This window comes from Mobula hypostoma, chromosome 20 (genome assembly GCF_963921235.1).
Source record: "Mobula hypostoma chromosome 20, sMobHyp1.1, whole genome shotgun sequence".
NCBI classification, from domain to species: domain Eukaryota; kingdom Metazoa; phylum Chordata; class Chondrichthyes; order Myliobatiformes; family Myliobatidae; genus Mobula; species Mobula hypostoma.
This window is the reverse complement of record NC_086116.1, coordinates 33,379,679-33,406,776: the sequence shown is the minus strand read 5'-3', so window position 1 is coordinate 33,406,776 and position 27,098 is coordinate 33,379,679. Positions and strand designations below refer to the sequence as shown.

Genomic DNA, 27,098 nt, shown 5'->3' with positions numbered 1-27,098 from the left:
TTCAACTCCCCTTTGCAGGAATAAGCAATGGGTAATTACTTTTCCCTTCTCCCCACCCGGTACCACAAAAAGACAAAGATTGCGCAGGCGCAGTCGGCACAACCCGGCTCCCCGCCGAGAGCCGCTCACCGCGCGTGCGCAGGACTGGCGCGCGCGCTCCCGCTCCTACACCACCTCCTCCCCCTCCCGAACCTCTCGAGCGCGGGGATTTGTGGGTGTTCTGCTGGGTGCCGAGGCGCGCTCGGATCGAAGGTAAGGAACCGAGCGGCACCATCGAGGGTTAATAATTTTAAACGGCGACCTTTTTAAAGCGAGAGGGAAAGGAGAGAGAGCGAAATAAGGAAAAAAATTCCACTGGCTGCAGTTTAAAAAAAAGCGGCGAGCTTCAGCGCTGCTTCTAACCTTTACCCGATGTGTACCTCGCCACACAGGTTCGGCGGAGCGGAGCACCGGACCGGAGGGTTTTTATTTTAAAGTGTATATAACATTTTTAATCCGCCTGTCAACGCGCCAACGCTCGCGAGAGAGAAAAAAAAACACACACACAAAAAAAAAGACACACGAAGCGCGCCGGCCCGGACCATGTCGGTGAGGGAGACGTTCAACCCTGAGAGCTACGAGTTGGACAAGCACTTTCGGCTGAGCCGCTTCGCCGAGCTGAGGGGAACTGGCTGCAAAGTGCCGCAGGATGTCCTGCACAAGCTGCTGGAGGCCCTGCACGACAACCACTACCAGGACGACGAGCAGTTCCTCGGCGCCGTCATGCCCCGGCTGGGTGAGTGTGCATCGGGCCCCCCTTCTTCCCCCCATCTCCATCCCCGTCCCTATCCCTCGACTTCGTACCGCTGGTGCTGCATTCGCCCTTTCTTGCATTTTATTGTGTGTGTGTTCCTTGTACTTGACCTCGCCGTGTGGCTGGCGCTCTCTCCTACCCTCCCAAATACTAGTGTAAACTCTTGAGTCCGCCCGCTTCAATTAAAGAGACCGAACCCCTGTGGTATTTCAATACCTCCAATGCTATTGCAGTCCTGAAGCATTCCATTACATTCTGCATTTCTGCACTGTGTTGCCTCTAATTGCGTCCCGCTTTGCGAATACATTTTAGACTTTATTTCACTCAAGATTCCAGATTGATAGCTTGAAGATGTAATTTTTAAAAAAAGTAACAAAAATCGTTAATAACTTCAGAATCTGTTTGGAATAATATAAAAATTATATCTCGGTTTGTTTGTACATCACTGTCTTTCCAAGTCAGTTTTGGGGCTTTGCTCTATGTACATAACAGATTCTATACAAATTGTAGTTGCGGAGTTATGCCGTAAATGCAGGCAAATGGAACTGGATGGGCATCTTTGGATATGGCCTATCTGTGTTTATTCAGATTCATAGCAATACAGCCCTATGTATTCATGGTTCCATTATATATAATAGAATAGTTTGTTGTCTTCACCCTGGTTCATCTTTCATCTTGTTCTGTAGATTTGCTGAGTATGCCCACAGGAAAATGAATCTCAGGGTTGTAAGTGGTGATTTTATATATATAATAAAACTTGCTTTGCAATTTGAACTTTGTTATAATTGTATAGCATTCATAATTATATTAATATATAATTACTAATACACACAATATAATATAACTTCTTGTAAATAGATGTAGGACTGATCCTTTATCTCAGCGGTCCCCAACCACCGGGCTGCAAAGCATGCGCTACCGGGCTGCGAGGAAACGATATGATTTGGCGATATGAGTCAGCTGCACCTTTCCTCATTCCCTGTCACGGCCACTGTTGAACCATTACGCATGCATCATTCTTATCAGCGCGGGAAGGAGATCAACTCCTCAAGCTTGCAAATGACGGCGGGCTGAAAAGTATGTTTGACATAACATCTCTGCCGGCATTCTGGATCAAAGTCAGGGCTAAATATCCTGAGATAGCCATGAAAGCACTGAAAAAGTTGCTTCCATTTCCGACATTTTTCTGCGAAGCGGAGTTTTCTGCAATGAATGCAATGAAAACTAAATTGTGGAATAGACTGGACATAAGGAACCCCCTTCGAGTATCGACGTCTCCCGTCACCCCTCGATAGGACCGTCTTGTTGCAGGGAAACAAGCCCAGAGCTCCCACTGATTCAGCGATATTGGTGCATTGCAATGATTTTGTATGTTCATACGGGGAAATTATGTGCCGTGTGTTTAATATCCAAACGTTACTTAAAATGTTATGATGCTATTGACTTATATAACCATATAACAATTACAGCACGGAAACAGGACATCTCGGCCCTTCTAGTCCGTGCCGAACGCTACTCTCACCTAGTCCCACCAACCTGCACTCAGCCCATAACCCTCCATTTCTTTCCTGTCCATATAGCTGTCCAATTTAACTTTAAATGATAATATTGAACCTGCTTCTGCCACTTCTACTGGAAGTTCGTTCAACACTTACTTCAAGCTCCCCTGATAATTGACTAATCATTGTAGTCATGCGAGGAAAATATGTGCTGTGTGTTCAATATTAAATTCGTTAGATAAACCCTTTTAGAAACGAAATTGGGTGTATTAGCCACTTATCACCTATATTCTGGTGGTGATTAACATCACCTCCCCCCACCCCCCACCCAAACAAAATTGCCAAAAACGATTTGCAGGGGAAAGAAAAATCAGCACCTCACACATGCGCACTAGTGTCCGCGCAAGGCTTCATGGTCATTGTAGTCTTTCCCTGGGTGTAAACAACATATTTGACTGCTGCTCTTGTCCATTGGCAACCCGACCCCCCTGGGTCGGCCGGTCTGCAAGAATATTGTCAATATTAAACCGGTCCGCGGGGCAAAAAAAGGTTGGAGACCCCTGCTTTATCTTGATTCTGCTGCCCCCCCTTCTTCCCCCCCATATATATGTTACTTCAGAGATCAGATGACAAACTGGACTTGTAGATGTTAAGTTGATAACTTAGTTTATTATTGTCACATGTGCCAAGATCCAGTGACGAGTTGTCTTGCATGCTGATCAATTTATTGTAACCGTGCATTGAGGTAGTACAAGGGAAACAATAACAGTGTAGAATCGAGAGTTGCAGTTGCAGAGGAAGTGCATGTGGACAAAAAGGTGCAGGATCGTAATGAGGTAGTTTGAAGGGTTGAGAGTCCACGTGATTCAATGCCTTTTATTTTGTGTATTTTCTTAAACAAAGAAGCTTCATAAACCAAGACTCATTGAAAAGTAGGAACTATTGGCGATTGAAAGATATGTAGGGTGGCGGGAGTTCCTTAAGGTTGTCATAGATGGAGGTGGTAGTGGGAATAAACTCCCACTATCTATTTAAACGCAAACAACAGGAATTCTGCAGATGCTGGAAATTCAAGCAACACACATCAAAGTTGCTGGTGAACGCAGCAGGCTAGGCAGCATCTCTAGGAAGAGGTGCAGTCGACGTTTCAGGCCGAGACCCTTCGTCAGGACTAACTGAAGGAAGAGTGAGTAAGGGATTTGAAAGTTGGAGGGGGAGATCCAAAATGATAGGAGAAGACAGGAGGGGGAGGGATGGAGCCAAGAGCTGGACAGGTGATAGGCAAAAGGGATAAGAGAGGATCATGGGACAGGAGGTCCGGGAAGAAAGACACGGGGGGGGGGACCCAGAGGATGGGGGCCCTCGTACCCCATCTGTTACTTATTTTTATACACACATTCTTTCTCTCACTCTCCTTTTTCTCCCTCTGTCTCTCTGAATATACCCCTTGCCCATCCTCTGGGTCCCCCCCCCCCCCGTCTTTCTTCCCGGACCTCCTGTCCCATGATCCTCTCGTATCCCCTTTTGCCTATCACCTGTCCAGCTCTTGGCTCTATCCCTCCCCCTCCTGTCTTCTCCTATCATTTTGGATCTCCCCTCCCCCTCCAACTTTCAAATCCCTTATTCACTCTTCCTTCAGTTAGTCCTGATGAAGGGTCTCGGCCTGAAACGTTGACTGCACCTCTTCCTAGAGATGCTGCCTGGCCTGCTGCGTTCACCAGCAACTTTTATGTGTGTTCCCACTATCTATTAAATGCTTCCAGATAGTTCTCTGGTAATCAAGTCCAGTTTCTGGCCTTCACATGGCTCATCTACTAAACCTGGTGGGATGGTTTCTAGAGAAGGGGTAGAAGTGGATTACTGGAGCCTTAAAACAAGTTGCTTTGGGCAGATGGGGTTTGTCAGCCATGAGTGGCAGATCATCTTGAAGGACAACTCTGATCTCAAATCTCTGCTGCCTTGCAGCTATACCCATTCATGGGGAAGGCTTCAGAAGATGAATCCGAAGTTGGAGTCCCTAAGACGGTCTACATTGAATTCACCACTCATTGGCAACACTGCTGGTGCCAATCTGTACTGGTTGCTGCCATTCCCTTGGATTCATCAGCTGCGTGGAGAGGGGCAGTCTGAACATGGGCAGCAGCTTGCTCTCCATATTGTACTGCCCTGTGGCTTGTGTATCATGTAGACAGCTAGGATGCAACATCCATGGTTGACCCTGACTAATGGAGGGCCTCCCTCAGAGGGTGGTGGGGGAGTCCATTTATATAGATCATTGTGTTGGGGCAGGTACAAAATTAATCAAAAAGACTGATGGCATTCAGCCTGTTGAATCTGGCAGACTTATTTACATGTACACTTCGCATTTTTAATATGTTTGCAAATTAAAAACTTGAATCTAAGAGATGTAGAATGGTGAGGAGGTTTAGGAAGAAAATGCCAAAAGTTAGGGATTTAGTTGAAGGCAATGCCACCATTGGTGGTATGACTAAAATTTGGCATTAGCACATTCTTGTGTATGCACAGGTGCAGTGAAGCATCACAGATACATAGCATTATCATCAGGTGCCATGCCCAGTTTGAGCTTTGACTGCCATGGCCCCCACACTCCTGTTTCGGGTCAAGTGGATCAATTCATTGGTATTCACTTTCAGTTCTCTGGCTGCTGTCTCCATCATTTGTCTTTGCCTTCCACTTGCCTTCTTCCCTTCAATCTTTCCCATAATCACCGTGCATTCTAACTCCTCTTTCCTAACCGAAGTTACGTTGCCTTTACATAGCATTATAAAGCAGCATTCACAAGAGGAAAAAAAACATAAATTATACTTAATTTTTACAAGAAATAAAACAGAATCAGGACGAAGTCCATTTTTCATGCAAAGTGTTTGAAGTAACAAGCACTGGACTAGGAGGAATGAAGAGTCCTTGGGCAGTTGCATGAATTAGAGATAAGAAGCAACAGTATTGCAGGGGGTTCCCAACCTTTTTTATAATGCCATGGACCAATATAAATTAAGCAAGGTTGTCTGTGGACTCCAGGTTTGGAACCCCTGTTAGCGAGGATGAATTTTTAAGAATGAGGATTTTTTAACTGGAATCAGCGATCATAAAGAAATGGATAAATCAGGCAGTGTGAGTAAGGACATTGTTAGTCAACTGTTAAGTAACGAAAGGCACAAGAACAAGTCTGCAGATACTGGAATCTGGAGCATCAAACAACCTGCTGGAGGAAGTCAGCGGATCAAGTATTAGTTTTGGGAGGTGAGGTGGCGGAGTGGAATTATCAATGGTGTGAATCAAAATTCTGCATCAGAATTCAAGTGATGTCCATGTGGAGTGATAGAAGAGGCAGCCTGAAATGTCTGGAATAGTTAAATCTGCAAGTACTCAGCACGTTTGAGTTAACTTTGGCTAACTCAACCCATCCTATGAAGGTAAAAATACCAATAGAAATGTACCAATGTTTAGTTCAAAGCTTGTTTAGGAGCAGGTGTGAGACGAAGGTTGTGAACTGCCTGACTGAGTGTTGAGATATTTATTAAGGAGTGGAATGAAGAACCTGGTTACAGTCGTCTGATTTTCTTTTAGTTGCAGGAAGCTTACCTTATAGCAGCACTGCTCTGGTTGACAGACTAATAATTTGGATCAATGGAGCAAGTGGTTAGAAGAGGTAGAAGCGAGGTAATGCAGGCTGCTCTCAGCATAGGTGTAAATTTTGTCGCTGAAGCGTTTCAGTCCATGGTTGTCCACCACAATTGGGTGATAGTTTTAAAGGCTGTAGGTAGGTCCACAAAGACAATATATTAAATTTGTTACTAGTATTTCAAAGTACATGTATTTCACCATATACAACTGAAATTCATTTTCTTATGGGCATACTCAGTAATAGAATACTAATAATAAGAAAATCAATGAAAATCTGCCCAAGTTGGGCATTCAACAGAGTGTAAAAGACGAACTTCAAATACAAAAAAAACTGATAAATATCGAGAACATGAGATGAAGAGTCCTTGAAAGCGAGCCCTTTGGATCAAGATCCTGATGGTTGAGGGGCAGTAACTGAACCTGGTGTTGAGAGTCCTTGGGGTCCTGTACCTTTCTGATGGCAGCGGTGAGAAGAGAGCATGAGTGTTGGGGTTCCTGATGATGGATTCTGCTTTCTTGTTACATTTCATATAGGTGTGATTATTCATTGGGGGTGCTTTACCCATGATGGACTGGGCCATTTCAGATGTCGTGCTGAATCTCTGTAAACGCCTAAGGAAGCAGAGGTGCTGCTTTGCCGCCTTATAATTGCACTTGCTTGGAAATGATAACACTGAGGAATTTGAAGTTGCTGATCCTTTGATGAGAATTGGCTCATGGATCTCTGGTTTCGTCCTCCTGAAGTCAATAATCAGCGACTTTGTCTTGCTAACATTGAGTAAGAAGTTGTTTTTATGGCACCACTCAGCCAGATTTTTAATCTCCCTCCTGTATGCTGATTCATCACAGCTTTGATTTGGCCTATGACAGTGGTGTTGTCAGCAAATTTGAATGTGGCTTTGGAGCTGTGCTTAGCCACACAAACATAAGTGTAAAGGGAGTAGAGCAGAGGACTAAGCACACAGCTTGTGTACCTGTGCTGGTGGAGATTGTGGAGATGGTGCCAACGCGAACTGACTAGGGTCTGCAAGTGAGGGAGTTGAAGATCCAATTGCACAAGGAGCTATTGAAGCCAAAACCATGGGAGTTTATGGACTAGTTTTTAGGGGATATTGGTATTGAATGCTGATCTGTAGCCAATGAAGAGCATCCTATTGTATCCACCTTTGATGTCCAGATGCTCCAGGGTTGAGCAAAGAGCCAATGAGATGGCAAGTGCTGTGGACCTGTTGCTCTGGTAGGCAAATTGAAGCGGATCTAAGTCACTTCTCAGGCAAGAGTTGTTACGTTTCGTCACCAACCTTTCAAAACACTTCATCACTGGATGTTAGTGCTACTGGGTAATAGTCATTGAGAGAAGTCATCGCATTCTTATTGGGCACTGGTGTAATTGAAGCCTGCTGGAACCAGGTGGGTACTGCTCACTGCTGAAACGATAGGTTAAAGATCTCTGTGAACACTCTAGCCAGTTGATCGGCACAGGTCTTTAGTACTTGGGCAGGTACCCTGTCGGGGCTGGGTACTTTTCAGGGATTCACCCTCCTGAAGGTTGCTTGCACATTGGCCTCAGAGGCTGAAATCATAGGATCATCGGAGGATGTGGGTGTCCAGAAGACATTGAGCTCATCTGGAAGCAAAGCACTGCCACAACTGTGGCCATCTTTCATTGATTTAAGTTCAGTCTGGAATTGCCACTTTGCCTTTGGGTTGGCTTTCCAGAGACCTTTTTGCAACTTTCTCAGTCACCTGACTTGAATGCCTCTGAACTGACCCTCCGCAGATTGTAGAGCTCGTGGTTCATCCAGGGCAGAAGTAGAAGTGACTATTGTACAAAGCACCTGCAATGCTATAAGCAGTACTAACAATAGTTAGATGTTTTCCACTGCTTGTAAGAGTTTGGGACAATGGTGCAGAACCAGGTCATTCAATGGTGAAACTGGGAACTTACTAGGTGAAAATTGTAAATGGAGTTTAGAAAATTCCCATATAGTGATATAATGCTAGAATTAAATTTGAATTTCTTGTTAGCTGAATGTATTAAAGGATGTGGCAGATTGCTATTATATAGAATTCAGTTATAAATGCACCACATTCTCATTGAGCAGTGAAATAATAACCTTGAGGCTAAGTAAAAGCTTTTGTTAAATAAAAGTCCAGTGTAATGTAAAATAGTCATTGTGTTGTACTGAAATTGTGATTAGGATTATGCCAGTTTGTTCAGATTGGCAACAACATCTCCACAATCTCCATCAGCACAAAGCTGTGTCCTTAGCCCTCTGCTCTACTCGCTTTATACTTGTGACTGAGTGGCTTAGTACAGATCCAATGCTATGTTTAAGTTGCTGAGAACACCACAGTAATAGGCCAAATCAAAGGTAGTAACGAGTCAGCATATAGGAGGGAGGTTAAAAATCTGGCTGAATGGTGCTATAACAACAATCTCTCACTCAATGCCAGCAAGGCCAAGGAGCTGATTGTTGACTTAAGGAGGAGGAAACCAGAGGTCCGTGGGCCAGTTCTCATCAGGGTGTCAGAGGTGGAGCAGGTCAGTAGCTTTATATTCCTCGGTGTTAATTCAGAGGATCTATCCTGGGTCCAGTATGTAAATTGCTTTGTGAAAAAAGCCAACAGCACTTCTACCTCTTAAGTTTGTGAGGGTTTGGCATGAAATCTAATGCTTTGACAGACTTCTATAGATGTGTGGTCGTCAGTATGGTTGCATCGTGATGTGGAATAGAAACACCAATGCCTTTGAATGGAAAAATCCTCCTAAAAGTGGATACGGCCTAGTCAGTCACAGGATGTTGGGGATCTTTGGGTGTTGCCTTCTTCAAGCAGTGCCTCCTGTAGATGCTGTAAATGGTGACCGCTCCTTCAGTAACACAATTGTAGATGTTGGAGACTGATGCAGGATCTCAACCCAAAACATCAACTGTTCCTCACCACCCCGCCCCCCAGCAGATCGCTTGACCCATTGAATTCCTTCAGGTCATAGATTCTAAAAATCCAAAATAAATAAATAACCTAAAATTCTGGAGCTAGGCACAATCTGTGGAGAAAGAGTTCCAGTCAAACGCATGGCTTTCTGAAAAAGCCACCATGGTTCACAGTTATAAAGTTATAAATGAGGTGAACAAATTTATCCTTACTTTCTTTACATCCTTTGTAATATTTATCTACTTCAACTTCCTCCAAACCCTTTACAGCAGCTTACTACTTACCATTTTCTGGCAATAATTACAGTAGTAAGTAAAGTTTTTTTTTCCTTGTCTGTTATCTCTGGATTCCCCCTAGGATTCAGGTTTGGCCCTAATTTCTCATCACCTACCTGCTGCCCCCAGTATCATTGTCGACAAACAGTCTCGGTTTCCACGGTCATGCCAACACCAATACTGACTTGCCACAGTATCTCTTGAACCTGACGCCATCTCTAAATTTTAAAAAAAGCTGCAAATACTTAGCAGCATAGACTGGATCTGTGAAGTGTGAACTTTTTAGGTTAATAGCATTGAGCTCTTTTTGTCATGTGTTTTGCCTATCTTTATATTTCCATCACTATATCTGTTGTGTAACATCTGTGAGATTTTTCATTTATATTTTATAGGTTGATAATCTTACAGCATCTCCAAATTCTAGCGCTACATGTGTGATACCAGGTGCTGGGCCAGTGCCATCACTATTGTGGACTCTGGTTCTATCCAGTTCCTTTTCATAGGCAATGACTCAATCTCTCTTCGTGGCAGTTATTGGTTGAATCAAATTATTTGCAACCATAGTATAATATTTGACCCCAAGATGGGCTATCAATCATGTATTTTTGCCATCATTAGGATGAGTGTTTGGACTCTGTCCATGTCATACCTCATTTGCATTTGAAACCCTCATTCATGCCTTGACTACTTCTTCATGGCTACCTGTCTTCATTGACTGCCTGAGGCTACATCCACACTAGACAGGATAATTTTGAAAACGCCAGTTTTGCGTAAAAACGATAGGCGTCCACACCAGGCGTTTCTGAAAATACCTTTGTCCACATTAAAACGGGTATTTGGGCTAATCTCCTACTGGGCATGCGCAGGACACATCTACACAAAACAAGCGAAGAGGAAACGGTATACTTGGTGCACGTTTGTCCAGTTACAGACTAGAAAAACTTAAAAGGAAATTGCCAAACGATGGACAGCTGTTGGCTCTCGCGCAGGAGGACTTAAAACTAAAAAATCAAATACTGGAGTGTATGGAGGCAACCGACAGGGAGTTCACATACAGTATGACCCAGCTGACAACGAACATTGAAAAACTGACTAACTCTTTTGTTGCAGATGGATTTGCAATGATGAGGAATATGATGGCTACCCCCCCCCCCCCGCCAGTACTTTTCACCGCCACAATACCAGCCTCACAGCCACTACAATAGCTACACATACAGACACACGGACCCCGGGGTGGCCCCACCAACATCTTCCCCACTCCCACAGAGGGGTCACCCTGGAAATATTTCCTACAGCCATAGTCTCTTCACCGATGAAAGGGACAACGGGCTTTTTAAAACCTCTGGTTACCCCGTACACACTACAATACCCTACCGACGTTTTCAGATTTAAACACTCTGGAGGGTGTTCTAGAAAAGCTCCTTTTTTGGGGGAGGAAAACATTGTTTCAATGTGGACGGAGGGTCAAAACGAAGAGAAAAAGCTTCGGTTACGGATTTACCTGGTCTAGTGTGGACATAGCCTTAGTTTCATCTTACTTGTCTATGTCACAGTTTGCACCAGATCCTGTTATAAATATACACTCAATGGCCTCTTTATTGTCTATACCTGCTTGTTTATGCAAATATTTAATCAGCCAATCACATAGCAGCAGCTTAATGCATAAAAGCATTCAGACATGGTCAGGAGGTTCAGTTGTTGTTCAGACTAAACATCAGAATGGCGAAGAAATGTGATCTAAGTAATTTTTGACTGTGAAGTGATTGCTGGTGCCAGACTGGGAGGTTTGAGTATTTCAAACTGCTGATCCAGGATTTTCACACACAACAGTCCCTAAAGTTTACAGAGAATGGTGTGACAATCAAAAAGCATCCAGTGAACGGTGCTTCTGTGGGCAAGAATGCCTTGTTAATGAGAGATGTCAGAGGAGAATGGTTCAAGCTGACAGGAAGGCGTCAGTAACTCAAATAACTACATGTTACAATAGTGGTGTGCAGATGAGCATCTCTGAATGCACAACATGTCAAACCTTGAAGTGGATGGGCTACAGCAGCCCAAGGCTAGACCAGATTGCATTCCTGTACCTAATAGTGGCCACTGAGTCTATAATGTGTATAAGGGGCAATGTTGATGTCCTGTTACTTCATTGAGTTTATTACTGCTGTAGATAGCATGCTGATATTTTTGCATTGTTAATCTCAGGGGAATGGAGTTCTTGCAGTTATGATATTGAAATGCTTGCAGTGAGCTTTGCTGTGTGGAGAAAAACTGTGTAGAGATGAGGTAATTAATTTCAAAACATTGTTTGCCATTCCTATTTTCCCATTCTTGCAAGTATTCATCCATGAGTACTTTTGTTTTTGTTTCAGTTGGTGAGATTCCTTGTTTTTTTTTAAGGGTGTTAATAACCTTGCATCTGCATCATTTAAACATGCTTTGGTTATTACAGTAGCCTCATCATTCAAGTTTGCAAAGTGACTAGTTTCTGGATGAAGTTATTTCAAAGATCAAATTGGGTTTTGTTGGTTGAGCATTGTTTGAACTTTTATTTCTAGCTATAATTGTAGATTTTTCAGCCTTAGATTGCTGCCAAAATGTAAATGCAGCTGGACTAATTAACTACTTGTCTTTCCTGGATTACCCACCACTGGGTGGCACAGTGGCCTGGTGGTTAGCCAAGCACTTTGTAGTACCACTGACCTGGGTTTATTTCTTACCGCTTCTTTTAAGGAATTTGTACTTTTTCCCGTGACTGCATGGGTTTCCTCTGGGTACTCTGGTTTCCTCTTGCTGTCCAAAGACCTACTCTTTGGTAGGTTAATTGGTCATTGTAAATTGTCCTGTGATTAGGCAAAGGTTAAATTGGGGGATTGCTGGGTGGTATGACTTGAAGAGCTGGAAGGGCCTACTCTGCACTATATCTCAATAAATGAAACAAATTGTAAAGCTTATTCATGCTAATTAACAGTTTCTATAATGTTTAATGCACGATACAATATTTATGTTGTGCAGCAAATTACAATGTTCCTTGTAAACAGATTGACAGACAAATATTTTTTGGTTCTTTATCCTTGTGAATAAATACAAGTGAAAAAAATATGGAATGCTTTTCTTGGGGAAGGAGTAACATCTATACCTGTTGCAGTGCTGCTATATGTAGATAATTTATGTGTACTCATGTCTTCTATGACGCTTTGTTTTTAGTTAATTATGCAAATTAATTGCATTTTATTCATTGTTTTTAAAATGATATTTGAAAGGGGGTGAAAAGGTAACAGCATGTTATAGCTGCTATTTTATATTTGCATGAAATTGAATCCCAAAGCCTATAGTTGGCTTTTGAAATGCACCCTGTAATTTACCTAAACATCTTGTTCCTTGTTTTGTAGTTTTATATTTAAAAAATCTAATCAAACATGTAAAATTACAGCACAAAGGATAATTTCATAAATTGGCACAAAATGTGCTCTGAAAGCTTTTCCTTTTGCATCTGCAAGTGGGCTTTCTTTAACATGTTCTGCAGATGCTGGAATTCCATGGATGCTGCCTCATCTGCTGAGTTCTTCCAGCATTTTGTCTGTTATTTCGTTCTTTCATGTTCAGAGGTGAAGTTTGATACGTATTCCAGTAGCAGTCTCCAGTCATCAGAAGTAAATTTAATTTCATCACTTCAAGAATTTGAGCTGAATATTGAGCATTGATTAAATTAATAAGACATAGGAGCAGAATTAGGCCATTCAGCCTGTTGAGTCTGTTCTTCCATTCCATCATTTCTGATTTATTATCCATCTCGACCCCATTCTCCTACCTTCTCCCTGTAACCTTTAACGCCCTGACTAACTGATAACCTATCAACCTCCCCTTTAAGTATACTCAATGATTTGGCCTCCAAACTGTGTGTGGCAATGAATTCTACAGATTCACCACACTCTGGCTTAAGAAATTTCTCTTCATTTCTGTTGTAAATGGATGTTACTCTATTCTGAGGCTGTATCCTCTGATCCTAGATATTCCATTATAGGAAATATCCTCTCCACATCCACTCTATCTTGGCCTTTGAATGTTTGATAGGTTTAAATGAGATCTCACCCTAGTCAGCTAAACTCTAGTGAATACAGGTCCAGAGCCATCAAACGCTCCTCATACGTTAGGCCTTGCATACCCTTTTCAATGGTAGTCCATCTTTTTTTAGATAAGGGGCCAAAAACTGCTCTCGGTGTTCCAAATGTGGTCTGAACAATGCCTTATAAAGCCTCAGCACTGCACCCTTCTATATTCTAGTCCTCTCGAAATATCTGCTGACATTGCATTTGCCTTCCTCTCCACTGATTCAACCTGCAAGTTAACCTTTAGAGAAACTTCCAGAAGGACTCCCAAGTCCCTTTGCACCTTTGATTTTTGAATTTGCTCCGTGTAGAAAATTGTCTGTGCCTTTAATCCCTTTATTGCCGATTAAATCTTCTGATGGCTGAGAGTCAGGATCAATGTTATTCCTAAACAAAAGTTTAGCATATTATTTGGTGCATTATTCTCTGCATTATTCGTGCATTTGGGAGAGGGTGGGGGATGGGAAAATTCTAAGGGACAGATCAGAAAGCTATGCATGCTGTGACAAAAGCAAAGGAATAAAATTGCTGGTCCCTGGATTATGGAGAGGAGGATGCAGAATACATAGTAAATTTTTTGGGGGTTTTGTTTACTTTCCTGAGCAACTGTACCTCAAATTTTGTTTTCCCCCACCACTTGATTATTGGCCACCTTTTCTCATCCTCAAGTTAGCTTGATATTTAGTATTTTCTCTAACACTGACTTTTAAATGCTCTGAATATTACGAATAAACTCTGCTCGGGCTTTCAGCCAGGTGCGGGTATTGATTACAGCCGACGTTTCGATGAAAGACTCTGCCATCTTCATCAGGGATTATGCTTGCGCATGTCTAGTCTGGTGGTATTTATACCCCTTTGGTCCATCCCTCCTGATTGGTTAGTCCTCATCCAATCAGGTTTCTGCTCTCCTGCCTTGCTTAAAATTGAATTCCAGATCTTGTTTAGAATGAGACCTTCATCTTTGTTAAAATTATTTTCTTCCAGTTTTGTTTCAATGACTTTCTTTACCAGGCAGTACCAAAAGCCATTGGCACAGCACAGTAGTTTAGTGCCGTCGAAGTCAATCCTGTGGCGATTGTGAATGCAATGTTCCGCTACCGTGGATTTCTTTGGGTAACCTAAACAGATACATCTGTATACATCAAAGTTGCTGGTGAACGCAGCAGGCCAAGCAGCATCTATAGGAAGAGGCGCAGTCGACGTTTCAGGCACCGACACCTCCCTCCCCTTTCTAGATCTTTCTGTCTCTGTCTCTGGAGACAGCTTATCCACTGATATCTACTATAAGCCTACTGACTCTCACAGCTATCTGGACTATTCCTCTTCTCACCCTGTCTCTTGCAAAAACGCCATCCCCTTCTCGCAATTCCTCCGTCTCCGCCGCATCTGCTCTCAGGATGAGGCTTTTCATTCTAGGACGAGGGAGATGTCTTCATTTCTTAAAGAAAGGGGCTTCCCTTCCTCCACTATCAACTCTGCTCTTAAACGCATCTCCTCCATTTCACGTACATCTGCTCTCACTCCATCCTCCCACCACCCCACTAGGAATAGGGTTCCCCTGGTCCTCACCTACCACCCCACCAGCCTCCGGGTCCAACATATTATTCTCCGTAACTTCCGCCACCTCCAACGGGATCCCACCACTAAGCACATCTTTCCGCCCCCCCCTCTCTCTGCATTCCGCAGGGATCGCTCCCTACACAACTCCCTTGTCCATTCGTCCCCCCCATCCCTCCCCACTGATCTCCCTCCTGGCACTTATCCGTGTAAGCGGAACAAGTGCTACACATGCCCTTACACTTCCTCCCTTACCACCATTCAGGGCCCCAAACAGTCCTTCCAGGTGAGGCATCACTTCACCTGTGAGTCGACTGGGGTGATATACTGCGTCCGGTGCTCCCGATGTGGCCTTTTATATATTGGTGAGACCCGACGCAGACTGGGAGACCGCTTTGCTGAACATCTACGCTCTGTCCGCCAGAGAAAGCAGGATCTCCCAGTGGCCACACATTTTAATTCCACGTCCCATTCCCATTCTGATACGTCTATCCACGGCCTCCTCTACTGTAAAGATGAAGCCACACTCAGGTTGGAGGAACAACACCTAATATTCCGTCTGGGTAGCCTCCAACCTGATGGCATGAACATTGACTTCTCTAACTTCCGCTAGGCCCCACCTCCCCCTCGTACCCCAGCTGTTACTCCTTTTTATGCACACATTCTTTCTCTCACTCTCCTTTTTCTCCCTCTGTCCCTCTGAATATACCTCTTGCCCATCCTCTGGGTCACCCCCCTCCCATCTTTCTCCCTAGGCCTCCTGTCCCATGATCCTCTCATATCCCCTTTTGCCTATCACTTGTCCAGCTCTCGGCTCTATCCCTCCCCCTCCTGTCTTCTCCTATCATTTTGCATCTCCCCCTCCCCCTCCGGCTTTCAAATCCCTTACTCACTCTTCCTTCAGTTAGTCCTGACGAAGGGTCTCGGCCTGAAACGTCGACTGCGCCTCTTCCTATAGATGCTGCTTGGTCTGCTGCGTTCACCAGCAACTTTGATGTATGTTGCTTGAATTTCCAGCATCTGCAGAATTCCTGTTGTTTACAGATACATCTGTGCTCCTTCATGTGGGTTTTCACTGTGTGTCCTGTTTGGCGGATTATATGCTGCTCCGTATTCACAGTGAATTCTGTAAATGTCAGATGACCTGGTCCCAGGTCATCGTTGACCTGCATAAGCTGGTACTTGAGTTTCCTTATGGGTTTATGAATGTTATTAATCTGGTATTTTATCAGGATCCTATTGATTCCTCCAGAAACTGGAAATGTAGGGAAGACGGTGGGGGGGGGGGGGTAGTGACAGGTTCCTCCTCGTTGTATCTCACTGAATTAATCATAATAAAACAGGATCTCTGGCATATTGCTCCCCAAGTACTGTACTAATTTATTGATCAAGCTATTATCATGTGGCCTGGCTTGGGTACTATTGGGACTTGGTGACTCATAACACAGAATGAAAATATCGGCATCCATTTTCTTGGCAATAGAACTTAAAAAAAAAAAGAGCCCAGACCCAGAGATCATCTTCAAAGTGACTTAGTAATTAAGTCACTACACTAGTACCTAGGGGACTGGATGCATGATCTGGACATGGTTTAATCATTACCACAGGAACTTCCAATTTTGGGTTTGAGTAATGACCAATAGATAAAAAAGCTGTTTATCGGTAATGATAACTATAAAGCTGTCAGGTTGTCATGATCACAGAAAGGGGCTGTTTGCATCCTTGAAGGAAATCTGGCCTACATGTGACTCCAGATTCACATCCAAGTAGTTGGCTGCTAACTGCTGTGGAGTTGTTTTAGTAAGGCTGAGTTCAGGGGCAAATAGGATAGTAAATGTGGTCCCTATCCAGCAGCGCCAACATCCTGTGAGTGAATTAAAGAAACAAAAATGAAAGAATATTGAATAATGACAAACCAGTCAAGTTGTCACAATTGTTTGGTCTGTCTCAATTTAAGCAACTTGCAGGCTATGCCATCCCCTTTATATTTTTACTGGGTCAAATAAAGTTGTTTATTATTTGGCACATGTTACACTTAAAATAGAATTGTTATCCAGCATGCTTAATTACCCATGCTTGTGATAGTTACTTTTAACAGAATGAACAAAATTCAATCTGAACATTTACCCATGCACCATTTAAGTTTGTCTGTTCTGGAAACCAGAATTTAGAGATATATTTAACCTTAATTCCATTGATTATTTTTTTAAAAAAGTAGTTTTAAGTAAAAATGAGATTAAACATGTGGTAATTATCCACCAGATTGGGAAGTTCCATGCACCCTCTTAAAAAGAATTTAACTTGTGTTGAATTCCAAACACGACAATTACAGCAGACATAAAGTAGACTTTTAAGTTTAAATTCATGTCTCAAGAGCCTCTTCAGATCATGACTTGATTTTTCTTTTTGTTTTTAATACAATGCCTAGAATATAATCTTTCAATTTGCTTATACACTTTTAATAATTTTCACGTTAAATTAGAATTGTTATTTGAACTTCCCCCAAATTAAGAGGAATTTATGGCATGGAATCGTTATTTGCTTTTGATTCCAGCACTTGTAATCCCCAGAAATTAATGGCTGCCAATCGATGTATGTTTGGACTGAGCACAGCTGGTTCTGCAAGGTGAGTAAATGCCGAGATATTTGGTCTGGATTTTATCATCTTTGATAGTATGACTTCAAAAATGCCTGCAAAAACTACAGAACTAATAAATTTTACCAGAACAAGGTCAAATAACCTATTTGATTACTTTAAATGAGTAGCCTTTTGATGCTTCCCTCAGCTTCCTTTTCTCATTTCTTTCTTTTAGTCATAATTTCGCCGCCTTCTCATTGTCAAATTGTATCTTGTGTTCTTGGCCACACTGTCTCCATTCACTTTTATTTTTTTTAATGCCTGTACAGATATTGTTCTAGAGCAGCTCCACTAATAAATAAAAGTTCATCCCTTCACAAATGGACAGAAACAGAGGAAAAGATGCTTATTTCTTGCAGTTGGTTTTAGCCCAAATTTTAAAATTTTGTTTTCTTGATGTCATCTCTTTTTAAAACAAAACATGAGTGTTACATTTTGTAACTCCAAAACATTAAACTAATTGGAAGAAAAACAAGGAGCTGAGAGATGCAACTCTAACTTCATCCTTTAAGCGAGGCGCACCCTTCTCAATTGGTAGCATCAAGACATATGCAATTCATGTAGATTTACATATATAATCAAAGAACACTTAATCAGACAATATATACAATATTACTCAAATATTACTGAAATACTAAATAACACAACATTCCTCCCTGCTTATCTATTAATTTCAGTTCAGTACAGAATGCATCTCAACTATATGAAGTACAACTACTAGATAGACTTTCACAGCATACTACATTTTTAAATAGTCCCATTCAGGCTGAAAATTTTAATCGTTGGTGGAAGGCTTCTTAATCTTATGGAATAACTTCTTTCCTGACAAATGGGTGCCACTTTGCTTGGCAGGTGAGACCTGTGAGGGTGAAACTATCTCGGGTTTTATAGCCTTCTCCATGGTGGTTGTGGGAATTAACTCTGAGACTGACAGTTCTGGGTACCTCTCCCATTTTCTTGGCTTTTCTCTCTGGATCTATACTAATCCTTGCTTCTCTCCTAGTTGTGGCTTCTTTCTCTTCGTTTATCCTGTGCTTTCTCTTTTGTCTGGGATGTGCATCTTGATCTTGGAAGGTCCATTTCTGCTTTTTTAAAATTTATTTTTTTTTACCAGATACTTACTGTTTATAAACCTGTAGTTTTTTTCCGTTTTCTGCTTTTTAAAAAAAAAAACTATTCTGAAGAACATAAGCTGCACTGTTTTATTTTCCTGGAACATCTTGCTGCGCTTCCACGGGTAGGTAGTTGTCTTGGGTTCATTTTAAAAATACCTTGTCATCACCATTGTTTCTCCAAAATATTAAACTAATTGGAAGAAAAGCAAGGAGCCGAGATTTGCGGGTCTAACTTTGTTTTTAACTTTATCGAGGTGAGCACATGGTATCGTCATGATGTATGGAATTCATGTAATTTTACCTATAATCATAATGAATTATATGCTTAATCAAACAGCATATTTACAATGACACTCAAATACTGATATATTAAATAAGAATGAGCATACACAGGAAAAATGTATATTTGTTTGATTAAAAATCTGTTTTGTGCCTTAATGTTTTGCAGTTCTATGCATCAGGTCATGTGCATCTGAAAACCTCATCCATACCTTCACTAGTTCTGGGTTAACTTTGTAGGGTAAACTTTGTAGTTTTTCCAGATCTCTGCTACCTATGTTGTGGCCTGCATAAAGTCCTGTTCATTTATCACTTACCCTCACTGACTTGCACTGTCCACCTCGGGTTTAACAATTCTCAACCCGGTTTACAAATTCATTCATGGCAAGCTGCTCTTTATTGTAATTCTTCTTCCCTGCCCCAACCCCCTGAAATTTTTACACTTGAATTTCAAATTCTTCTGCCTCCATGTTCATCATTCTGTTTTCGTAACTATGACCCCCCCACCCTCCTTGTTTCTCCCTCTGTTTTTCCTTCTTAGAGATGGTCCTTAAAAATCTATTCCTTCGACAAAGTTTTTACATTTATCTTAGTAGCTGTTCATATGTTATGTCAAATTTATTGCTAACATTCCTGTGAAGTTGCATGGTACATCTTGCCAAGGTAAGAAGTGCTATGTAGATGCATACTTCATTTGTTCCTCTGGGAAAATGTTTCAGTTGTTCTCTGGACTCCAAAGTATTCCACTGCATCTTCAATGGGAACATTTTATGCACTTGACTTACTCACTTAGCTTGGAAGAAGCAAAATATTTGTCGCTGTGCAAAAAGGGTTTTAGGAGGCTGAATAAACAGAGTCAATGCCACTATCAGATACCTTCTTATAGGTATTAAGATAGTGTTATCTCATATTTGTATCCTGTAGTTGTATCCAATGAGTTCATTATTGAGCCTGGTAAAACCCCTTTCCCACTGCAACAAAAACTTAGCTTGGAAGAAACGAAGTAAAGTGAGAAAGCCAAGTCCTTAAAATGGATGTGAAGTGTTGAAAGCAGCCAGGTCAGTCCTGAAGGAGGATCTCAGCCCAAAATGACTATTTGGTCATTTCCATAGATAATGCCTGACCTGCTGAGCTCCTCCAACATTTTGTGTTGCTGTGTTTATTTGATTTGCATTGTACATGTGTTTGTATGACATAGTGTTTGATCTGCTTGAAGGAAGTTCTGAGCATGTTGCTCAGATCTACCCAAATTCTTGATTCTTGAACGCCTCTTGTGTCAGTTAATTTAAAAATAATCTTAGATTGGAATTTTTTTTGCTATTGTAATGGCCGGGTGTTTTACATTTATGGGATATAGTTGTAGAGCACCAGGGATGGGCTCTTCAGTCTGACAAGTTCATGCCAACTATTAAGTAGTTGCATACATCAATCCTGTTTGCTAGCTTTCCCTGCCTTGTCTATTTAGGTGCTCATCTAAATACTAAACCATGGTATGAGGCTTTGACTTCACTGCCTCAGGCAGTGTTTTCTAGATTCCAACCACCCACTGATTCATAACGTTCAAAGTAAATTTACTATCAAAGTACCTATATGTCACCATGTACTACCCTGCGATTCAGTTTCTTGCAGACATTCACAGTAAGAAGAAACAAATAGAATCAGCAATATTACATACAAGACAACCATTGAATTAAATTGACTTTATTTCTTACATCCTTCACATACATACATACGAGCTCCTAGCTGGTGTGCTGCAAGGAGACACTCTGGCACCCTACATCTTTATAATCGTCCTTGATTACGCTCTGTGTCGAGCTACCAAAGATTGTGGCAAGCTTGGTTTTACTGTAAAACCAGGGTGAACTAAAAGGGTCAGACCGGTTACGCTCACAGATCTCGATTTTGCAGATGACATAGTCCTGCTCTCTGACCAGATGGAGGAAGCACAGCAGCTACTGACAAAAGTGGAAATTGAATGCAATAAAGTTGGACTTCACCTAAACGCTAAAAAGACAGAGTACACGGTGTTTAACTGCAACGAAGGTACTCTCAAGACTGTAGAGAATGATACCATTAAGAAAGTCTTGGACTACAAGTACCTCGGGTCAAGAATGATGAGTTCGAAGAAGGACATAAAGATACGGAAGGCGCTGGCGTGGAGGGCTATGAACGACATGAAGGAAATCTGGAAGTTGAACCTGACCAGAGGGCTTAAAAAGACGATTTTCATAGCAGTCATAGAGTCCATTCTCACGTATGGATGCGAGATGTGGACACTCACCAAGACGATGCGAACATCTCTGGAAGGTTGCTATACACGAATGCTCCGGTGGCTCTTGACGTGAATTGGCAACAGCACATGACGAATGTCGAGCTCTATAACAACCTACTGATGCTCACTGCTAAAATTGAGGTGAGAAGACTGCAACTAGCAGGGCTGTCTGTGCCACCCTGAGCTACCTGCCAGCCTAGTCATCATATGGGAGCCCAAGCACGGGAGGATGAACCCTGGGCGCCCTCCCAAGACTATGGTCAACACGCTCCTAGAAGATAGCGGAGCGGCTAATACAGATGAACTGAACACACCGATGAGGGAGAAGTGGAGAGTCCGTCATTGTGCCCGACGCCGGCCCCCTAGGCCTGAGTCGACATAGTAGTAGCTGACATACATAAGTAAAAATCTTTATGTTGTATCTCCATATAAATGTGTAATTTATAGTAATTTGTAATAAATAGTATGTACAACAGAACAGTCAATATAGCTTAGAAATACAATTGTATCAGCACATTAATCAGTCTGATGGCCTGGTGGAAGAAGATGTCCCGGAGCCTGGCTTTAATGCTGCAGTACTGTTTCCTAGATGGTAGCAACTGGAACAGTTTGTGGTTGGGATGACTCGGGTCCCCCATGATCCTTCAGGCCCTTTTTACACACCTGTCTCTGTAAACATCCTGAATAGTGGGAAGTTTACATCTACAGATGCGCTGGGCTGTCTGCACCACTCTGTGCAGAGACCTGCGATTGAGGGGAGTACAGTTCCCATACCAAGCAGTGATGTGGCCAGTCAGGATGCTCTCAATTGTGTTCCTGTAGAAAGTCCTTGGGATTTGGGGACTCATGCCAAACCTCTTCAACCATATGACATGAAAGAGGCACTGTTGTGCTTTTTTACACCACACTGCCGGTATGTACAGACCATGTGAGTTCCTTGATGTGTATGCTGAGAAACTTCAAGCTGTTCACCCTCTCAACCCCAGATCCATTGATGTCAATAGGGATGAGCCTGTCTCCATTCCTCCTGTAGTCCACAACCAGCTCTTTTGTATTTGTGACATTGAGGGAGAGATTGTTTTCTTAACACCACTGTGTCAGGGTGATGACTTCTTCTCTGTAGGGTGCCTCGTTGTTATTTGAGATAATGTAGTATCATCAGCAAATTGCAAAAGATGACAAACTGGAAATACAAAAAGAAAACAAAATAATTCTTCCTCAGATCTCCTGTAATCTAATCGCGTACTCCAAATCTATGCCCTCTAGTGTGAGACCTCTACTATGGGGGGTGGGGGGTGTGGTCGTGTTAATGATAGAAATTTGGGAAAGGAGTTTACTGACGCTTGAGCGTTTTCCCTAATGCACAGTTCATTATTGAGTAGTTAGGTCCATTTATATACAAGTAACATTAAAGGAAGCCACAATAGTCTTTGCTTATTGTTAATGCTTGTGTGAGATACTGAGTTCAAAAAAGCTCTTTTTTTTGTGATTTATTTTTTATTGAATTTCATCATCAAACAAACATTTCCATAAGATGTATTTCAGATACTGTACATATATATCATAATCATATTTGTCACAAATCTCCACATAATATTTATCTGAGGTATACACTTATAGAAAGGAGAGGAAAAATACCGGTAAAAGTCTTGTTTTTCTAATAAGTGTTTCTCTTTGAGCATTTCAAAACTGAACAGTGTTTCTTCTTCCATTATATTGCAAATGGCTGTTATTCCTTTAGCTGTCCAGTTCCTTAAATCTAGCATCCAGCTTATTCGGCGTAAAATCCGAGTCATATGTGCACCATTTAAGAAATGCAATGTCTCTCTCTAGTTTATATTCTTTTATAATAGTTTTCCATATTTTGAGTCCATTTCACCCACGGGTTGTCAATATTATTTATGTAACTTTGTAGGTTGTTATCAGCCAAAATTGCTTGTATGGGGATGGAAAGTATCCTCTCCTCAATGTTTTTCCATTGAGTGTCATATGATGGGTTGCACCAGCATATCAGCAGCTCTCAACTGTGCTGTAAAATAATAATCTCTAAGAGAAGGTAGGCCCCATCTCCCCTTTTCCTTGGCTAATTGCAAAATTTTGAGACAAACTCTAGGCCATTTACCTTGCCGTATATATCCTGATAGCATCTTGTTCCATTCGTTGAATTGATTTTGGTTAATCTCTATTGGTAGGGTCTGAAAGAGATATAGTAGTCTCGGCAGTATATTCATTTTAATGATTCAATCCTTGAACTGAGACCAAGAAAAGGAATTAGGTTTTATCTTGTTATAGCTTCCTTAATTTTTTTATATATAGGCTGATAATTGCATTCTGATAATTTTGCCAAATCTTTTGGCATAATGATGCCCAAATATTTGACAGAATCTGTTTGCCATGCCCAAGGATATCTACTTTCAATTTCTCTTGGTGGGCTATAGTTATATGAAAGTAGTTGGGTTTTATCTGTGTTGATCTTGTATCCTGATAATTGGCCATATTGTTCAAAGGATTGCATCAATTTAGGTAAAGAGTATGTTGGTTGCCCTAGATAGATCACAATGTCATCTGCGTAACAGGCCAATTTATGCTCTGTCTCTTGAATAGTAATTCCCCAGATATCTTCATTTTGTTTGATGTATTGAGCTAATGGTTCCAGATATAATGCGAAGAGTAGCGGTGACCATGCACAACCCTGTCTCGTGCCCCTTTCTAGGGTAAAACTATTAAATAAATATCCATTAATTTTAATCCCAGCAGTACGTTTGTCGTATACTGCCTGTATAGTTTTAATAATTGTGTCATGTAGACCAAATCTACGTAAAACTCTATAAAGAAAATTCCAATTAACCGAATCAGATGCCCTTCCAGCATCCATGCTTATCACTATTGCTTCAATTTCATTTTCTTTATATGATCCACAATGTGAAGTGTCCTTCATATATTGTCTTGTGTTTGGCATTGTTGTATAATACCTGCCTGATCACTATGTATCAGTGTGGGTGGAAACTCTTCTAATCGTTTAGCCATGATGGTGGTAAATATTCTATAACCCACATTAAGAATAGATATTGGTCTAAATGACCCACATTCCATTTCATCCTTGCCTTTCGATATAGTGGAGATTATCGCCTCCTTCCAGCTGGGTAGCATTTGCGCCTTTCTTGGGGCCCAGTTCAGTGTGGGGAGTAGTACAGGAATTAACTCGCTTCTAAACTCTTTATACCACTCTGCCTTATATCCATCTGATCCTGGTGACTTGCTTAATTTAAGCCGACTAATTGTAGTTTTTAGTTTAGCTTCAGTTATATCAGCAGTCATTGTTCTGTTTTGTTCTTTGCTTCAAGTGGGTAACTCTAAAGAATTCAGGAAGGTGTCAACACAAGGAATTCTGCAGATGCTGGAAATTCAAGCAACACACGTCAAAGTTGCTGGTGAACACAGCAGGCCAGGCAGCATCTCCAGGAAGAGGTACAGTCGACGTTTCGGGCTGAGACCCTTCGTCAGGACTAACTGAAAGAAGAGCTAGTAAGAGATTTGAAAGTGGGAGGGAGAGATCCGAAATGATAGGAGAAGACAGGAGGGGGAGGGATGGAGCCAAGAGCTGGACAGTTGATTGGCAAAAGGGGTATGAGAAGATCATGGGACAGGAGGCCCAGGGAGAAAGAAAAGGGGGAGGGGGGAGAAAACCCAGAGGATGGACAAGGGGTATAGTGAGAGGGACAGAGGGAGAAAAAGGAGAGAGAGAAAAAGAATGCATGTATATAAATAAATAAATAATGGATGGGGTACGAGGGGGAGGTGGGGCATTAGCGGATGTTTGAGAAGTCGATGTTCATGCCATCAGGTTGGAGGCTACCCAGACGGAATATAAGGTGTGAATATACGCATTTTAATTCCACGTCCCATTCCCATTCTGATATGTCTATCCACAGCCTCCTCTACTGTCAAGATGAAGCCACACTCAGGTTGGAGAAACAGCACCTTGTATTCCATCTGGGCAGCCTCCAACCTGATGGCATGAACATTGACTTCTCAAACTTCTGCTAATGCCCCACCTCCCCCTCGTACCCCATCCATTATTTATCTATATGCACACATTCTTTTTCTCTCTCTCCTTTTTCTCCCTCTGTCCCTCTCACTATACCCCTTGCCCATCCTCTGGGTTCCCCCCCTCCCCCTTTTCTTTCTCCCTGGGCTTCCCGTCCCATGATCCTCTCATATCCCTTTTGCCAAGCAACTGTCCAGCTCTTGGCTCCATCCCTCCCCCTCCTGTCTTCTCCTATCATTTCGGATCTCCCCCTCCCCCTCCCACTTTCAAATCTCTTAATAGCTCTTCTTTCAGTTAGTCCTGACGAAGGGTCTCACCCGAAACGTCAACTGTACCTCTTCCTAGAGATGCTGCCTGGCCTGCTGCGTTCACCAGCAACTTTGATGTGTGTTGCAAGAAGGTGTCAATTTGGGTTATGCTTCCCCCTGGAACTTTGGAATATAGAGTTTTGTAAAACATTTCAAAAGCTTCTTGAATTTCACTTGGCTTATTTTTTGTCACTTTTGTTCTTGGATCCCCAATTCTATGAATTGTATTTTCTGCTATCTTTTTTTTTTTCAGTTTCTGTGCTAGTATTTTCATAGATTTAGATCCACTTTCATAGTGTCTCTGTTTCAGAAACATTACATTTTTTTCTAATTTGTGTAGCCAAACTATTAATTTCATTCCTAATTTTTAAAATTTCCTCAGTGTATCCTGTGCCAATCTCAATTTGTGTTTTTTTCCCTAGTTCCTTAAACTTATTTTGTAATTCCTCTAATGTTTTATTCCTTAATTTTTTCTTATATGAAGATATCATTATAATTTTCCCTCTTAAGACAGCCTTCAGAGTATCCCATAGAATGGGAGGTGAAACCTCTCAATTATCATTGAATTCTAAGTAAAGACCAATTTCTTTTTCAATTTGTTCCTTAAAATGGGGATCATTGCGTAGACTTGAATTTAGTTTCCAAATAGTATTCTTTGGTTGTAGGTCAAAATCAACAGATAAATATATAGGTGCATGGTCACTTACATCTATTGTCCCAATTCCACAGATGATTATTTTGTCTCTATCTTTTCCAAATGTTATGAAATAGTGTATTCTTGTATATACGGAATGGGGGGCAGAATAATGAGTGTAATCCCTTCTGTCGGGGAAAGGGTCCCTCCATATATTAATTAGACGAACATCCTCAAAAAGAATGTTAACTTTCTTATGTAAGAACTTCTGTTTCATAAGTTTTTCTGTTGGAAGAGTCTAACTTTGGTTGTAATTGTATATTTAAGTCTCCCCCACATATCAAAAGATCTTCTGTTTTCGTTACCATAATATTAGTAATTTTCTGGAAGAAACTAATATCACTTCCTGGGGGTGCGTGTATATTCAATAAAGTAACTGGATTTCCATCTATATTCCCCCTTACCAGAATATATCTGCCCTCCTTATCTCCCATTTTGAACACTTGTTAAAAATTTAGCTTGCTTGAGATGAGAATAGCAACTCCCCTTCTATGTCCTGATTTATATGAGGAGAAAAACAAATTAGTAAAACCCATTCTCTTTAATTTTCCATGCTCATTATCACTTAAGTGAGTTTCCTGTAAATATACTACATGGGCTTGTTTTTTTTTTAAATTTTTGATAGAATTTTACTGCACTTGACTGGATTCAACAGCCCTTTGACATTAAAAGGAATGAATTTTACTTTGTCCTTAGCTATGTGTATTTATCTGTTAGTATGTCATTGAAATTTGCAGAATATAACTTAATCGATCTACTCCCTCAACAAAAAAGAGCCAAGAAACAGGAATAATTTTTTTAAAAAAAGGTAATGAAGCTGTGGTTCCAAGGCTGGGGTCTCTAGATGACCCTGGGTTGAGCTAGAAGAAACGCCTAGCCGTGGGCCCCTTCTACCTGTGGGTTGAGGGCCCCCACTGCAGTACCTATAAAAG

At 41.6% G+C, this 27,098-nt stretch overlaps 1 protein-coding gene across 4 annotated transcripts in view; it reads left to right on the top strand.

Moving 5' to 3' along the window:
• The first annotated feature begins 209 nt into the window (after positions 1-209).
• The window catches only part of sephs1 (selenophosphate synthetase 1), a 73,186-nt gene continuing 46,297 nt past the window's right edge, over positions 210-27,098 (top strand). For 2 of the 4 annotated variants that reach the window (XM_063072628.1, XM_063072626.1), the window contains exon 1: positions 210-775. In XM_063072628.1, coding sequence (XP_062928698.1) covers positions 583-775 — 193 coding nt within the window. In that variant the 5' untranslated portion in view covers positions 210-582. Of the gene's footprint in view, positions 776-17,366; positions 17,439-27,098 lie in introns of all 4 variants that reach the window. The other 2 variants (XM_063072627.1, XM_063072629.1) reach the window with 2 other exon arrangements.